Source organism: Brassica napus, chromosome A6 (assembly GCF_020379485.1).
Source record: "Brassica napus cultivar Da-Ae chromosome A6, Da-Ae, whole genome shotgun sequence".
In the NCBI taxonomy this organism is placed as follows: domain Eukaryota; kingdom Viridiplantae; phylum Streptophyta; class Magnoliopsida; order Brassicales; family Brassicaceae; genus Brassica; species Brassica napus.
The window spans coordinates 23,184,427-23,201,220 of NC_063439.1; the positions used below are offsets into that span (position 1 = coordinate 23,184,427).

At 35.5% G+C, this 16,794-nt stretch overlaps 2 protein-coding genes across 2 annotated transcripts; both read right to left on the reverse strand.

The window, feature by feature from the left end:
* Positions 1-974: 974 nt before the first annotated feature.
* On the reverse strand, positions 975-3,530 carry LOC106348779 (GRF1-interacting factor 1). Its single transcript, XM_013788587.3, has 5 exons — positions 3,324-3,530; positions 3,157-3,245; positions 1,891-1,967; positions 1,732-1,816; positions 975-1,658 (listed from the first exon to the last, which is right to left on the reverse strand). Exons 2-5 carry the CDS (start codon positions 3,235-3,237, stop codon positions 1,290-1,292), a joined length of 612 nt encoding a protein of 203 aa, XP_013644041.1. The 5' UTR covers positions 3,238-3,245; positions 3,324-3,530; the 3' UTR covers positions 975-1,289.
* A 6,073-nt stretch (positions 3,531-9,603) lies between these two features.
* On the reverse strand, positions 9,604-15,512 carry LOC106447926 (uncharacterized protein At2g34160-like). The gene is made up of 6 exons (XM_048735220.1): positions 15,291-15,512; positions 15,105-15,153; positions 14,920-14,982; positions 14,760-14,824; positions 14,348-14,633; positions 9,604-9,740 (listed from the first exon to the last, which is right to left on the reverse strand). Exons 1-5 carry the CDS (start codon positions 15,450-15,452, stop codon positions 14,490-14,492), a joined length of 483 nt encoding a protein of 160 aa, XP_048591177.1. The 5' UTR covers positions 15,453-15,512; the 3' UTR covers positions 9,604-9,740; positions 14,348-14,489.
* Between the last annotated feature and the right edge of the window lie 1,282 nt (positions 15,513-16,794).

The following is a 16,794-nucleotide window of genomic DNA, read 5'->3' on the forward strand; positions in this document are numbered from 1 at the left end:
CTAATGTTGTAGTTATTATATTCTCTTGACCAAAGTTGTAAAAGGAATGAACTCTTGTAGCTGCCTCAAACGAAAGTTGTTTCAAATGAATTTCGTGAAACTAGAGAAGATGCTCAAACTGTATTACGTGTTACGACATTCTTAATCCTCTTGTTAAAATTAATTGTAATGTGACAGTTGATGCACATGCAGACCAAGCTGCCGAATCTTCACCAGTGAATAATGGTGATGATGTATACGCTTCCGGAAACTACTTGTTAAGGACCGATGTGATGATTCTGATTCAGATTCAGTTCAGATGTTTATGTATGATTGATGGCAATTTTTTTTTTGGTAACCATGGTAAGACTTTATTACCATTTTCCATTTTTGACAGAAGTTTTTTGTTTTAAAAGGAATTTTCACAGAAGTTAAAAACAAATTAAAGAAAAAATATAAAATACCAAAGCAAAGAAAAGCAAACACTCTGAGCAAAGACCTAAGATCAACAATGGTTTTTGTTTCTTGGAAGTGATTCCTAAAGCGTTAGAAATTGTGAAGAAGGTTATGAGCAAGGAGAAAGTGATAAGGATTTGATGAATACCATATCCTCTACTTAGATTTTAGAGCATTTTTAATTCTACTACATTTTTACTCATTTACTACTGTTATTCTATTTATAGAGTAATGATTTTATTTTTTACTTATTACTCTATTTTTAATCAAAAATGTAGTAGAACTTAGAGTGAAAATCAACACTAATATAGAGTTACTGCATTTAAAAAAACTAAATCGAGCAAAAAAATTGAGATGCTTTTGAGCCAGGTCATAAGAGACATCATCGCTTATACAAGCTATGGTTCATCTTCGTTACTATCTCTCAATCATTGCGAGTTTAGATTTCTATATTTTTTTTTTTTTTTTTTTTTTGTAACAAATTTCTATAATTTCAACTTCGAAGTATGTTGTTACGTGTAAATAATTGGTCAACCTACTAAACCAAACCAATTTCAAATTCAAACTACGTCACATTTCACAAATAATGATCTCTAGAAATCATTGTTCTAAGAAATAACATACTAAGATTGCGACATAACTTGTAGCGAGCAGATATGCATGGTACACTACACCACGTAAGAGTTCATATTTTTAGGGAACAAACACAAAAATAAAATAAAAACACTAAAACGTAAATACGAGTTCTTTGCTTCTTCAACAAGCAGCTAAACCAAAACAAACAAACTTCAAACTCTTACTACTACTACTTCTGCTGCTGCTTCTTCACTGGACCTTACTTGTGCAACACTCATTCAGTTCCCATCATCTGATGACTTCAAGTAGAGTGTTTCTCCACCATCCCCTGAGCTTCCACCCCTGCCTTCACCACTACCCATCTCCGGCTTCCCACGGCCAAATTCATGAAACCCACCAGCCTCTCCCTGAAGGATATGGAGACCACTGCTTCCTCCTCCGCTGCTAGAGCTCATCCCAAGCTGGCTATGGTGCAACTGCTGGTGCTGAAGCGTTGCATAAGGCTGTTGCTGCTGCTGATACATCATTGAAGAACGAGCTGCCATAAGAGACTGCTGAGTCATCTGCTGCTGTTGAGTCGCCTGTTGCTGCTGCAAATAGTGTGACGCTCCTTCTCCTTGAATCAACCCACCACCAGCAGATCCATACTGCCAATATTACCAATGATTTTTTTCAGTATTATGCAGAAAATTTGAGTACTCTTGTGATTTAACTGTTTACCTGGCTATGCACGCTTGGAGGTTGAGGCTGAGAATCTGCTATTGCAGCCAAGTACATGAGGTTGCGTTGAAGCCTTGCCTGATTCCTGTAACAAAATATTTAACCTTATGATCATATCCTACACACAAGTGAAAATCAAGGAGATATGTTTTATCTTACTCGGCACACTCGCTGAGCTTTCCTGAGTTTTGAGACTCAACTATCTTCAGAATCAAAGACTTGTTCTCATCCAAGTACTACAGATTAAGAACATCATAACCTTCATTAATCAGTAATGGTACGGTACGAACAGAATCTATAAACAAAGATTTGATATTTTCTTTTGTTGGAATAAAGACATAAGAAACTCAAGGAGACCCCAGTACTTGAGATTCCAGACTTATCAAAAGACAAAAAACGTTGAAACATAGCAAAAGTTGTATGAAAGATTTTCTTTCTAAAAGATTTTGAGAAGGACCACATAAAAGTGGAGCTTAAGGACCACAAAAGTTATATATCTGGTCATGTAAGGAAAAGAAGGAACACTTGGACTGAGCTTATACATATTAGATCTAAATCTAATGATAACAATCTAAACAGGACCACCACATTCACATAAATGGCTTTGTGGTTTTTGCCATCAATGAAACTTCCAGAACCCGAAAACCAAGACAAGCTTGAAATGTGAACAATCTTCAGTTCCCAAGATTTGTCTGTTTCGAACACATTATTTTTTTCATTACATGTTTCAAGAACTTAAAACAGCTGGACCCTAAACTTGTTTTTTTTCATAGAGAGAATCTCTTCAACCGTTGGACATGTAGCTGCCTCAATATTTTCATTACATGTTTCAAGAACTTAACACAGCTGGACCCTAAACTTGTTTTTTCATAGAGAGAAGCTCTTCAACCGTTGGACATGTTACATGTATAGGCCTCAATTTTTTCAAGTTCTGGTCAACCAAAGTTCTCGTCTTAATAGCTATTTTGTTCCGGTTTTAGACAAATTATTTTTATTTAAATCAGCCTATTAAAAAGATAAAGAGATATGTAAAATGATATACAGACCTTAATGGACAAGGAAAAAAAACTTGAATCAATCATCTAGTGACAACAAGGTGAAAGAAGATAGAAACACCTACCAAGCAAACACTACTACTACACAAAAATGAAACTAATTTATCTATGAAAAAACATGAAAACAAGAACAACAAGAACCCAAAAAAACAAAATCTTAGAAGTTTCAGTTTAGTTACACCCATTAGATAATCTATCATTTAAGTATGTTGTGTTAGAAGATAAAAAACGGTGTATCTGGATCTTCCAAGTGAGTTTTCATCACTTAGGTTATTTATTAAATTCAAAAAGCATAAATAATAAACAAAGAGATGATATAATATAAGTTGCAGAAGAAGTAGAAGGGGAAGAAGAAGAAGAAGAAGAAAACCTGCTGGATATGATCAGAGGTGACATTGCTGGGGTAGTAACCAGCCATCATGGGCTGCATCTGCATCAGGTGCTGTTGCATCTCTTTTGCTATTTTATATAAAACCTGATTATTATTATTTTTATTTATTTATAGTTGCAAAAATGTTTTATAGAGAGAACCCCCACCACTAAACCCAAAGGAAAAAGAGAAGCCACCAGAGAAAGAGAGAGAGAGAGAGGGGAAGATGTTAAACTTTTTGTATCTGTCTTCTCTTTCTCACACCCACTTCTTCTGTATATAGAAAACTCTTAACTATTGAAGATGTATATCTCTGTGTGTGTGTGTGTGTTATCTCGCTTTCTCTCCCCCACAAAAGTTGTTTTGCGTTAAAAGACTCAGAGAGACAGTGAAGTCTCTTAAATAGAGAGAGAGAGAGAGAGAGAGAGAGAGAGGTGTTAATAGGGAGGGGTGAGAGAGAGTCTTGTTTCTCTTTTTCTTGGGTTTTGGGGTATGGTTTTGTTGGTTTCTTTCTGTCTCATCCTATCTCTGTCCCTGCGAAGGAGAGGAAGTCACGTGACGAGTCATGCTTATTATAGAGACGTGAGCTTTGAAGTTTGCATTTTTTTATTGCTTTGAAGTTTCAACCTTAACTACAGTAAGCTTCTTTATTTTGAAGAACTTTTCCAGACAAGACCATTAACTGTATATATCATTCGATTTATTTCGCTTAGGTTTTCTCCATTTTAGCCAAAATATCTTCAGTATTTCGACTAGAGAGCTAACTATATTTATTTCTTTTCCAAAAATAGCTAACTATATAATTCTAAGTATATGTGTGGATTCAAGTCACAATTTCTTAGCTAATCGTAAATTTCTAGTCATTGCTTTAAAGAATGCAAAGAAAAAATTACTACTTGTTATATTACTACATTTAAAATCACACTAAAATGTCATCTGATTTTATATAGACCTATTTTCTAGAATTCGAAAACAAACAACCAAACCGAGTGCCCACGCCTCCTTGAACAAAACACTGCCGGTACGATCACTAGCCCATTGGTTTGAATGTTAGATATATTGATGATGTTTGACTAAAGGATCTCTAAAGTTTTTGAAATGGTTTGGTGATAGAATTTAGTATATAGTTTGGAGTTATTTGATGCCTATAAGAGTTCCTCGCATTATCTTTTGTTCGAATTCTTGAAGTACGTTTCGATGGTCGGTAAACTAAATTAAAAAGATTTAACAAGTTACCTTTGCGTGGTTATGTTATTTCCACGTTAGGCTCTCTAGTAGATGTGATTAAATATAAATTAACACCTTATTCGCTGGTACCAAAAATGGATCCGAGATATTCCTTCTGCATATATGAACCACGGAGGCTCTACTTTTAATGTATGTTTGTTTAAATATTAGAACCCAAAAACTATTGTATTATGACTGAAGATTAAATTAATCTGCAAGGATTATTGAATTGTTTTGTTTTCCCGATTAATTATGCCTGAGAACATTAATAACTAAAGCATATAAGAAGCTCATAGTTTTGATTTATAGAAAGAAAAAAAACAAGAACGATATTAAAACATCGTTAATTTTTCACATCACACCAAAGAAAAAAATGTTTGTCTTGCTATAAATTAAAACTATGAGCTTATATGCTTTTGTAAATTAATCTGAGGTTGATGTACCTTCAATGAAACTTTGAGCTGAGATATTTTCGTGGTTAGATACCCGACGTCATATTGAGATTCGACTTATTAGTTTGCAATCTTCCCCACGCGCTTTTCATCTATATACTTTATCGTCTTTCACTCGTTTGATTATGATCCTTTTCCCTATGATACGCTAAGCCATATAGGCTTCGAATGTTACGAACCGTTCCGCTCCGCAGTAACAAAAATCTTTAAATATATTATATATTCATATGTTTTTATAACTGTTAAAACCGTACTGCAGTTAAACCGCTTATTCCGCACCGCTCAAACCACAGTTGCCATTCGGAGCCATAATGAATTTGAATTTGATGTGTTGTTTTTTATCGAGAATATTTTGATGTGTTCTTTCTTTATTGTTTCTGAAAGAGAGCAAGAAATAACTGAAACTGATTTTCTTGTTTTCAACACTTTCAAAGCGTATAGTTAACGTGGTAATACCAAAAATGTGTCATGTCATACATTTTGCTAAACCAAAATAAATTTCTTTTGACATATAGTAAGAGGATGGATGATAATTGAACAAAACTTTTAGTCGAAAGCAAACAAAACCCTTAAAATATATTCCCTCAGTTTCAAAATAATACATGTTTTAGAAAATTTTCACATTTTTTAATAGAATATATTAAAATTTAATTATAAATGCATAATTTTTTGTAATTTTATATTTTTATATTTTTAAATCAATAAAAAAAATTAAAATGTAATTAATGTTTTTGAATTTCATAATTTTCATTATAATTTGACAAAAACTGTTTTGAAAATATAAAGTATGTATTTTTTTTAAACAATTTTTTTTAAAGTAAAATATTTTTGAAACGAATGGAGTAGGTTGAAGTGTGCACGCAAAATAAACGAGAATTTTTACACACAAAAAAAGAGAGACACATTTTACATGCAAACGACCATAACAACATAACGCCTATGTGTCAAACATGTGATGTCCACGTATATTTTATGTCTTTTCTCGCCTAAAATTTGGCAAGTTTTGTTAATTGTCGGTTTATAAATAACTAATGAGAAATGCTTAATGGCAAGTGACAGTACTATACTACTGGGATTCAGTTTCTGATAAAAACAAGAACAACTTCACTTTTTCTTCCATAAATCTAAGTTTTATAGTATTCAGATATGTCTTTACCAATTGTTAGATTCTACATCTGACATGAAATATATGCAAACGTGCTCTATATTGAATACGAGCATTTGTTCAAAAGAAAAAAAAAAGAATACTAGTATTTCAAATAATGTTACTGAACAAAAACTTTTGGTTTCCACCTACCAACAATTTATTTGTTTCTTTTTTACACAAGATAAAACGATTTTTTATTCACAAAAAAAAAATTCAACCAAATTTATCATTCTCTGTATATGCTTAATTGTTGGCAATTTCTAGTCTTATACCAGTAATCTCAATTTGATTAATATAAATGCAACTAACAATATACATTCGTCTTGCAGATCTGCAAACCCTACAAACTGAGACACACATATATATAGGTAAGTTATTCTCGAAGGAAAATATATTATTATATGCTTTACAATTTTTTTTAAATGTTTAGAAAAGAAAGGAATAACAATAAAGAGAATTCAGAAAGTAGGACGACATAATAAAATTCGTGGGGAAAGAAAAACATAGGAAATAAATTGTATGTAATGAGATATGCGAATCTAACTTTAGATATGTATCTGATGCATGAAATGAAACACCATTAATCCATATACATTAGTGGCTTCTCGTTGGCCTGTCCGTACGGCCAGCTTTGGACGAATATGTAAACGATAGCTCATTGTAAAGTTATTTTCTTTTTGTTGAAACAGCTTTTATAAAGTAGCTGAACACTAAAGATGAAACCATATAGTCTAAGGATTTATAATTTAACGTTGATATATGTAAGAAGGTAATATAATATGTAAATGAAATATAACAAATGGAAACCTTTGTGGCTATTATTTGGTCTAGTCCTGCATTCTTTACTCATAATTGGATACAAAAGAAGCTTTTGAAGCTTCAGCTACTTGTTTTAGAGCTCCCGAAAGTTGTTGCCCATAGTGGTGAATACGGTACTTTCGAGTATGAAATTAGTCCATTTTTAGTTATTTGACCCATTCTACAAGATTTGGTTGGCCACAACATACGGGTTTGATCATTAGTTTCCAGTTAATGTGATGCAGCGGCAATAGCCAAGGATGGCGTTATACCGAATATAAATGGACTAACTTGACCAACATATAATTCTAACTTTTATCTTTCTTGACACATCTAAAAGTATCTAATCTTAGTACACCAGTAAAGTATGTATTCTCAAAAAAAAAAGAAAAAATCAAGTTTTTAAACTGCTGTAAACATGGATCTAACGGATTGTAAAGTTATTTATTCATATAATCACAAATTTTAAACAAATATCTGCCTTAATCATTTTTACTTTTTGTTTTTCTTTTCAAGTTTTGATTTGCATTTGTTCACAACACTTTTGTTGTCACAAGATTTATTAATACGAAAGACTGTTCTCTTATAGTTTGACCATAACCGTTCGTAACAAGAAAAAAATCTGTTATGATATTGGAATTCTTATGACACAAAGGATTGTGGTGCTATTTGTCAATAATTTAATTACAAAAACATTTATATATGTGAGAAATGGAGAATCAATAATTAAGAAATTGGGTCCCAAAAGCTCACATGATCTCTGAAAGCCATGTCCAATCCAACCCTCAAAATTTGCAATAAGGTGGTTGACAAGACTCTTCTTTTTCTTTGTTTTTAGCGACAAGACTCCTCTTTAAAAGTTAATGTTGTAGAATAAGATTCCTCAAAAATATAACAAAATACTACTACTACTACTACTACATATATAAACGAAAGTTATCCAATGGCACTAGTCCCAACATCGAAATCTTGTTTGCAATATCTTTTGATTTGGATTAATTAAAAGCGCAATGTGAAATACTAGTAACAGGTTGACAAAAAAGAAAAGAAATACTAGTAACATTGACCTCCAGCAGGTTACTCTGGACTTTCAACTTTTCAGTATTGTCACCGTCGACAAAATTTATGTTATTTTGGTCGTGCTTGTAGCTTTTACAAACTTATGTCGATAAATTGAAAGCAAACAAATATATGACTTGAACCAAACTGGCATAGACATGATGTAAAGGGTCAAGGACAAGCAATTGGTAATGGCAATCATAAAAAAGAGATCCAAAAAGAGAAGTGAACGACTTAAGAAACAATGATTTGAGAATAGTGGTTAGCTTACCATTGATATTGCTTTGTGTTTGGGTTTTGTCCAACAAAATTGACTGGAATTACATGTAGAGGGAACATGTGGGTGGGTATGAAGGCATTAATGATTAGCAGAGTGGCATCCAAATAATTATGATCTCCACAAGGAAACAGACCCTACTTTTCAACCCAATCCTCTCCTCTTCACACCTCTATAGATTTTTCTCCCATCCCTTCATTGAGTTTCAATTTGTCTATATTTCTTCAAATACTCAACCATTCGAAAAAAAAAACTCAACCATTCGAAAAATAAAACTCAACCATTCGACGCTATCTTTTATTTCAGTAAATAAATAGAACATGTGCCTAATAGTAGTGATAAATATTTTAACTATTAGGCTTTAAAAGTCAAAATTTCGTCAATCATTCAATCAGTTTTGTAACTTTTATCCTAAAAAGCTAAAAATCCATCTTATTTTTACAAATATAGTAACTAACTAAATAGCAAACCAAAAAGCTCTACAGATACAGTTTCTATCCTTTGAAACATAATCACAAATATAAGTAGAAAATAAACTAAAGATCTTTCATCGTTTTTTGATAACCATACCTACCTATTCACAAGAATAATTAGAAAACTCTTATGTTCTATAAGAAATTAGAGGTTATGATAGAGGGAGCATGTGACTAAGTTCGGTGAAAAAGAAAGATAAAAAAAAAAAAGAGAAAAGACATTAAACTCACATGCCATGTTTGGTTTAGGTGAAGCTTTTTCCCTCTTCCAATGAAACGTCACATCTTCATTTCCATTTTTATGAAATTCAAGGACGTTAAATGACACATCGCTCTATCCATCTGTTTCGCCTCCAAACTTCGTGCCGTTTTTCCACCTCTTGGTCTTTTTTTCTTTGAATTATACAGAGGTATCCTGGCCCCACAGAAGTGCTCCAGACTAGTCACGTGTTGCCACGTGTCGGTCCTCTGTCATTGACGATGCCGAAATGTTAATTCCCCAGTGGCCGGGATTCGAACTCAGGTGGCGGTACTCACAGCTGTAAGCCCTTTACCACTAGAGATAGAAGCTCCGGTTAAAAATGTCCTTGGAAGTCAAGGACAGTCAAAGACATCTTTCCAACATCGAGACTTGAATTCATAAATTTAAACGCACTCTATATATTTTAAGACGTGGACTCCTAAACGAAGAGCTAAATGATCATAAATTTGATTAATTGGTTTCATGGTTGTAATTAAGTCATAAGTGGTTTATAATTGTGTAACCATCCGTGTTAAAATCGTTAAATTTCATATACTTTGAAGAAAACTCATGCGTTTTGCACCTTGAGCGAAACCTTCTCCAACTTAGGAGCTACAACAATAACACCATCATGTTGATCGAAAAAGTATGCAAGTTTGCAACGGTGCATGAACTATATTTGAATATTTCACTGTATCGCAACCCAAGTCCTCAACAGTAATATTTATCTCAGAGGCCTACTAAAATGGGCCCTTATATGAGAGATAGGCCTTCAAGGCCTACTTAGATATCTCGTGAAAATTTTCTTTTTGCAAACCTAGGTAGATATGATATAAACTCAAGAAAACATTGTTTTCTTTTTAAAGCATTGTTATATTGTTCAGCAAGGAGGAAGAGTAAAATAATCATCGACACTGTTGGATAAGCTTGAGTTACAAGTTTCCTATTCTCCTTTGGACTTATGTTTAGAAATAGGAAATATGATTTATGTTAATACTATTGAGAATAGGAAATATCGAAGCTATATATATGGAGATGCATATTGTGTTGCATAACATTGATTATTGAATTGTGATTTGTGATTTGAGCTTTTGTGATATTGAATAAGAGAAGGACTTCTTATTAAGTTTGTGATTCTATATTTGGTATCAGAGCCAAACAAAGAACCTTGACGATTACATACAAACCATGAGCGACGACAAAGGAGAGATTGTGTTACACAAAGATGCCGGACGTGCCTCCGTAAAGTTTCCTATGCTGACTACCTCAAACTACACTGTCTGGGCCATGAGAATGAAGATAGCCCTTAAGGTTAGTGAAGTATGGGAATCAATAGACCCTGGAACCGAAGATATGAAGAAAAATAATATGGCAATTGCGTTTCTGTTCCAATCCATACCGGAAGCTTTGATCCTGCAAGTTGGTGATATTGATACAGCAAAAGGAGTGTGGGATGCAATCAAAGCAAGACACGTTGGAGCTGAACGAGTTAAAGAAGCTAGACTACAAACTCTAATGGCAGAGTTTGATAGAATTAAGATGAAGGATAGTGATACGATTGATACCTTCGTCGGCAAGCTTTCAGAAATCTCTTCAAAATCTGCCTCCTTAGGAGAGACAATAGAAGAGTCAAAACTTGTTAAGAAGTTTTTAAAGAGTTTGCCGAGGAAAAAATACATTCACATGGTCGCATCACTCGAGCAGGTTCTTGATCTTAGAACAACAAGTTTTGTCGATATCGTTGGTAGGCTAAAAGCCTACGAAGAAAGAATTGCTGAGGAAGAGGAAGATACACATGATGATTCAGGCAAATTGATGTATGCAAGTTCTGAATCAAGTCACGAAGGCTATGGAAACAGCTATGGAAACCGAGGACGAGGTCGCGGCGGAAGAACAAGTTTGAGAGGTAGAGGTCGCGGCCGCTATAGCTCTTTTCAACAGCAAAGAGAGGCTTACAAACAAGGACGAATTACAGGGGATGCCTCACACATTACATGCTTTAAATGTGATAAGCTTGGACATTACGCAAACGACTGTCCCGATAAAGAGTTGAAACTTCAAGAGGCGGTTGAAAAGAAGGATGAAGATACTCAAGAAGCCGACGCTCTAATGATGAACGAGGTTGTGTATTTAAACGAGAATAAGGTAAACCCTAGTGCTTTCGAGACTGATTCAGATACTAGAGATGTATGGTACTTAGACAACGGCGCTAGCAACCACATGAGTGGAAATCGTATGTTCTTCCATGAACTTGATGAAACCATCACCGGGAAAGTACGTTTTGGAGACAACTCTCGTATTGATATAATGGGAAAAGGGTCAGTACGCTTCCTGATCAATGGAGGATTGAAAAGAGTCTTAAACAATGTTTACTACATACCTGCACTACAAAGCAATATCCTTAGTTTAGGACAAGCTACTGAGGCGGGTTGTGAAGTAAACATGAAAGATGATACACTAAAGCTACTTGATAAGCAGGGACAACTATTGATCAAATCTACAAGGGCAAAGAATCGTCTATACAAAGTCACGTTACTTGTAGATTACGTTCATTGCTTGCAAATAGCAGGTAGAGAGGACTCTTCACTCTGGCACGCGCGATTGGGCCACATCAGCAAGGAGACAATGAGAATGATGATTAACAAGGAGCTTGTTTATGGCGTGAAGAGTGAGGTTCAAACCAATGAGACATGTGTTTCGTGTTTAAGAGGCAAACAAACCAGGAAGCCTTTTCCACAAGCAACTTCATATAGAGCTCCTGAGATACTCGAACTAATCCACGCAGACCTCTGTGGACCTATCACACCGCCAACACCAGCCCACAAGAGATATGTTTTTGTTCTCATTGACGACCACTCGCGATACATGTGGACAGTGCTGTTGAAAGAGAAGAACGAGGCTTTTGAAAAATTCCAACGGTTTAAAATACTTGTGGAGAAAGAAACAAGAGCTGTGATAAAGACCCTACGGACAGATAGAGGAGGCGAGTTCGTCTCTCTTGAGTTTCAATCTTATTGCGACAAACATGGCATCAATCGTCACCTAACAGCACCCTATACCCCGCAACAAAACGGGGTAGTAGAACGTCGTAATCGGACGCTGTTAGAGATGACACGGAGTATTCTTAAACATATGAACATGCCAAATCATCTCTGGGGAGAAGCACTAAGACATGCCACCTACCTGATCAACAGGGTTGCGACGAGATCTTTGGACGGGATGACACCTTATGAGGCTTTGAGAAGTCGAAAACCAAATCTCTCTCACTTAAAAGTATTCGGATGCGTCTGTTACGCAAGAACAGAAGCTGCTGGGAGAAAGAAGTTGGATGACAGATCTAGAACTCTAGTCCACTTGGGGACAGAGCCAGGATCAAAGTCCTACCGTCTACTTGATCCCTTAACTAAACGCATTGTGGTGAGCCGAGACGTCGTGTTTGATGAAGAAAAGGAATGGTGCTGGTCAAAACAAGGAAACGTGGCTGCAACTGACGGCTTTACGGTAGACCTAAGGAGCTCGAATCGGATACTACCAGAAAGTGAAGCCTCAAATGCCGTAGGAGATAATGAAGATGTCATTGAAGATGATGAGAACGATGATGATGATAGCGATGAAGAAGACTCACAGCCACAGCCTAGACGATCAACGAGGGTAACTACTAAACCTTCTTACCTTGATGATTACGTTTTGCTCTCGGAAGTGGAAAGTGAGCACCTGTTAATGATTATAAACGATGAGCCGTGGAGCTTTAGTGAAGCTAAAGAATTGAAAGTTTGGATTGATGCTTGTAAGGATGAACTCTTTTCAATAGAGAAGAATGACACATGGGATCTTGTGGAGCTACCCACAGGTGTGAAACCAATTGGTTTGAAGTGGGTATTTAAGATTAAGCGCAATGCTGATGGAACCATCAATAAGTATAAGGCCCGGTTAGTAGCTAAAGGATACGTTCAGCGTCACGGTGTTGATTTTGACGAGGTGTTTGCTCCGGTGGCTCGGATTGAAACAATCAGACTGATCATCGCCTTGGCAGGATCGCATGGATGGGAGATACACCATCTTGATGTTAAAACTGCGTTTCTTCATGGAGAGCTGAAGGAAGAAGTATTTGTCAATCAACCAGAAGGTTTTATTGTTACTGGAGAAGAACACAAAGTGTACAAGCTGAAAAGGGCTCTCTATGGTCTGCGACAAGCGCCCAGGGCCTGGAATATAAAGCTAAATCAAATACTACGAGGTTTAAACTTCAGGAGATGCTCAAAAGAACCGTCGTTATACCGCAAAGAAGACAAGAACGAGCTGCTTATTGTTGTGGTCTATGTAGATGACCTTCTAGTTACCGGATCTTCGTTAAAGGCTATACTAGAGTTTAAACAAGAGATGGCAAGTAAATTCGAGATGAGCGATCTTGGAAAATTAACTTATTACTTGGGGATAGAAGTGTTGCAACTCAAGGAAGGTATCATTCTTAAACAAGATAAGTATGCTCAACGAATACTTGAAGAAGCCAAGATGGGCTCCTGTAATCCGTGTCATGTTCCAATGGAGTTAAACGCAAACTTCTCCAAGTCACCTAATGAAGAGAACATCGATGAGAGGGAGTATCGTCGAGCCATTGGTTGTCTCCGCTATTTACTCCACACACGACCAGACCTGTCCTTTAGTGTTGGAGTTCTTAGCCGGTATATGCAGGCTCCTAAAAGTTCCCATGGTGCAGCTCTGAAACAAGTTCTTAGATATCTTCGCGGAACCTGCTCGTATGGACTCTGTTACTTGCGTAACAGAGGTGTTGAAATAATGGGTTATAGTGACAGCTCTCATAATGTTGATACAGATGATGGTAGAAGTACAATGGGTCACATATTTTATCTTGGTGATAGTCCTATCACATGGTGCTCTACCAAGCAGGAAATAGTGGCTCTCTCGTCTTGTGAAGCTGAGTTCATGGCGGCAACTGAAGCTGCAAAACAAGCAATCTGGTTGCAGGAACTTCTAAGTGAGGCAGTCGGCAAAGAGAGCAAGCGTGTGGTCATTAAAGTCGATAACAAATCTGCGATTGCACTGTCCAAGAATCCTGTATTTCATGGCCGGAGTAAGCATATACACAGAAGATTTCATTTCATACGAGAATGTGTCGAGAACGAGCAGATTGAAGTCGATCATATCCCTGGCAGCGAACAGAAAGCAGACATTCTCACCAAGTCACTTGGAAGAATAAAATTCAGAGAAATGCGTGATCTAATTGGAGTTAAAGCTGTGAATGAAGATGATTTCAAGCTTAAGGGGGAGTATGTTGGATAAGCTTGAGTTACAAGTTTCCTATTCTCCTTTGGACTTATGTTTAGAAATAGGAAATATGATTTATGTTAATACTATTGAGAATAGGAAATATCGAAGCTATATATATGGAGATGCATATTGTGTTGCATAACATTGATTATTGAATTGTGATTTGTGATTTGAGCTTTTGTGATATTGAATAAGAGAAGGACTTCTTATTAAGTTTGTGATTCTATAGACACAACATTTGATTATCTTTCCACAAGACCACAACTTTTTTGATATGTTTTTTGAGTTGGTAATGAAGCAAAAAGAGTTTGCTCGTTATGCAGAGAAACTTATATTAATCCTCGAAACCTGTAGAAATTTGTTTACATGGTCACTCCTTCTTGCCTTCAGGTTTAACTTCAGTTTCTATTGGTTCCTCCTCTGTGTTCACCGCCTTCTCCTCCTTCACCGTATCTTTGGTCACCGGAGTCATTAGAGAATCGAATTTGTCTGATTTCCCCAATACAATCTCAATCTGTACATCAGTTTAAGAAAAAAATCTCAATCTGTACATGTCACAAATGCAATATAATAAAATCGAAAATACTTTAATAATAAGATTTTAGCTAAAGCTATTTTAAGAGAGAAATAAATGACTGGCCTTGGCCTTCTGAACTACTCTCCCTTTGTTCTCGTCCTTCATTCCCACTGTTGATGTCAGAACTTCTGTTTGTTTGTTTCACACAAATGAAATTTTCAGCAAAAAAATAAAATAAAGTAAGGAAGAGATAAAGTTAATGAAGAAACAACGTTATACTTACTCTTCTCTGTTGCAAGTCCATTGTTCTTCAAAATTTCTGAGATAGTTACCACTGTTGTGATCGCTGCATATACACAATTAATCATTATATATACGAAACGTAGTATTTAAAACACACACGGAGAAAAACAAAGTGAGATAAAAATAAAGAAAATCGAAAATGGTTGTAACTTGTAAGCAACCTACCCATTCCAAGTGCAGAAAGCTCGACCTCGTTGTGCTGTTGAATGTACCTCTGCATTAGATACACACGAAAATAACGAAATCCTAATCAATTTACAGTCACTAGATTCATATATAAATCGGTTGCTTGACCACCAAGAAACCTTTGTTGTGATAAAATGTAAAGATTGTTCTTTTTTTGGCACTTACCTTGGCGAGATTAACGTAGAAGAACAATGGTTTCTTAGTGTTAGAAACTTGAATCCTGTTCTTCTTATGAGTTTCCACGGCGGTTGTTGTTGCTGAGACAATGAGGTTGGTCGCCGGAGATGGCGCCGGTGCATGAACCGGAGTTGCTACTTCCATCGCCATTATAAGTCTTTCGCTCTTCTTTTTTTTGGGAAATTTAGAAAAGAGTTAAAGAGGCGTGTAAACCATTATAAACAGCGGTTCGAGGTGATTGTAAGTGACGCGTGTTCGTCGCCGGGTTGTACGTTGACCGAGCAAGAGAGAAAAACGGATCATCTGGCTTCCAAGTATATGCTTATTTGCATTTCTCACGATCTACTTTGTGGACTCCGTATTAATTTCCTTAAAAAAAAACGTATAAATAAATACTACTTACTTAAGAACATTAAAGATAAGTTCTTCTTTGAAACTGTAAAATGCTACGGAACTTAAATCGAAATTTTGGTCTAAAAGTGTTAAATGTCATTAGTAATTTCATAATAGGGCTATTAGGTTTGATTGGTTAGAGGAACAATCTAAGGCTTGGGAATTTGACAATTTGTTAATGAGCCCAGATTCAGAGTATTCTATATTGCTCTCTTCTTCTTCTTCACATAATTACTGGCCCATGCACGCACGTTGTCACATTTGATAGAAAATAAATCGAATGAAACACTTTTTTTTTAATAAATTCTACGGCTATTCAATCAGCTCGTACTTAATGTTACATAATGGACAGTATACCAGTACCGGTCCAACATTCTCATTTTTTTCTTGATGCCTTAAGCTCATTTAAAATTTTATGCTTTTGTTATTTATGTAAAAAAAAAATTTATGCCCTATATACAACTAAATTTTTCGCTTAAAATATGATGTCCTAAGAGCATCTCCAACCCATTGCTATTTTCACCTCTATAATAGCATTTAGAGGTGAAATTGCTCCAACCCACCTCTATTTCTTCCTCTATAATAGAGATCTCTATATTTTCCTCTATTTATAGAGGAAGAAATAGCATTACTCTATTTTTTACTCTATATGTAGAGATCTCTATTTTAGAGAAATACATTGGAGTAAAACCCACCTCTATTATAGAGTTCCTCTATTTTAGAGGTAAAAATAGAAAAATACATTGGAGATGGTCTAAGCGGTCGGTTCTCTCACTTATTGTAGAAATTTATGCTCATATGTTTCACAGTGTTGTATTAAGTAATGACGAGGTTATGCATGGAGAACTTTTTTTTTAGTCCATCAAATTAAAACTCAAAATATGAAGGTAAAACCTCTCATATCAGGTTAGAATAAAACCTCTCATATCAACAACAATTCAAGGTAAAACAAAATGTAAAAAATTTCATAACAAATGGTTCCCAGAAAATGTTAGAAATATTTAAAAGGTTGAGACAAAGAGGACCCAGAGATAGATTTGAGATCAGAAAAGTTGGGTTCGGAGGGTGTTCTTCCCCGTGTCGGCGTTAACTAACCGTC

Coding starts and splice junctions, on each gene's coding strand:
- LOC106348779 (XM_013788587.3), bottom strand. CDS start 3,237: ATGCAACAGCACCTGATGCAGATGCAGCCCATGATGGCTGGTTACTAC. Junction 1,968..3,156: donor CCTCTGATCATATCCAGCAG/GTTTTCTTCTTC, acceptor CTTAATCTGTAG/TACTTGGATGAGAACAAGTC. Junction 1,659..1,731: donor CTCCAAGCGTGCATAGCCAG/GTAAACAGTTAA, acceptor TAATATTGGCAG/TATGGATCTGCTGGTGGTGG.
- LOC106447926 (XM_048735220.1), bottom strand. CDS start 15,452: ATGGCGATGGAAGTAGCAACTCCGGTTCATGCACCGGCGCCATCTCCG. Junction 14,825..14,919: donor TGGACTTGCAACAGAGAAGA/GTAAGTATAACG, acceptor ACAAACAAACAG/AAGTTCTGACATCAACAGTG. Junction 14,634..14,759: donor GAGTAGTTCAGAAGGCCAAG/GCCAGTCATTTA, acceptor ACTGATGTACAG/ATTGAGATTGTATTGGGGAA.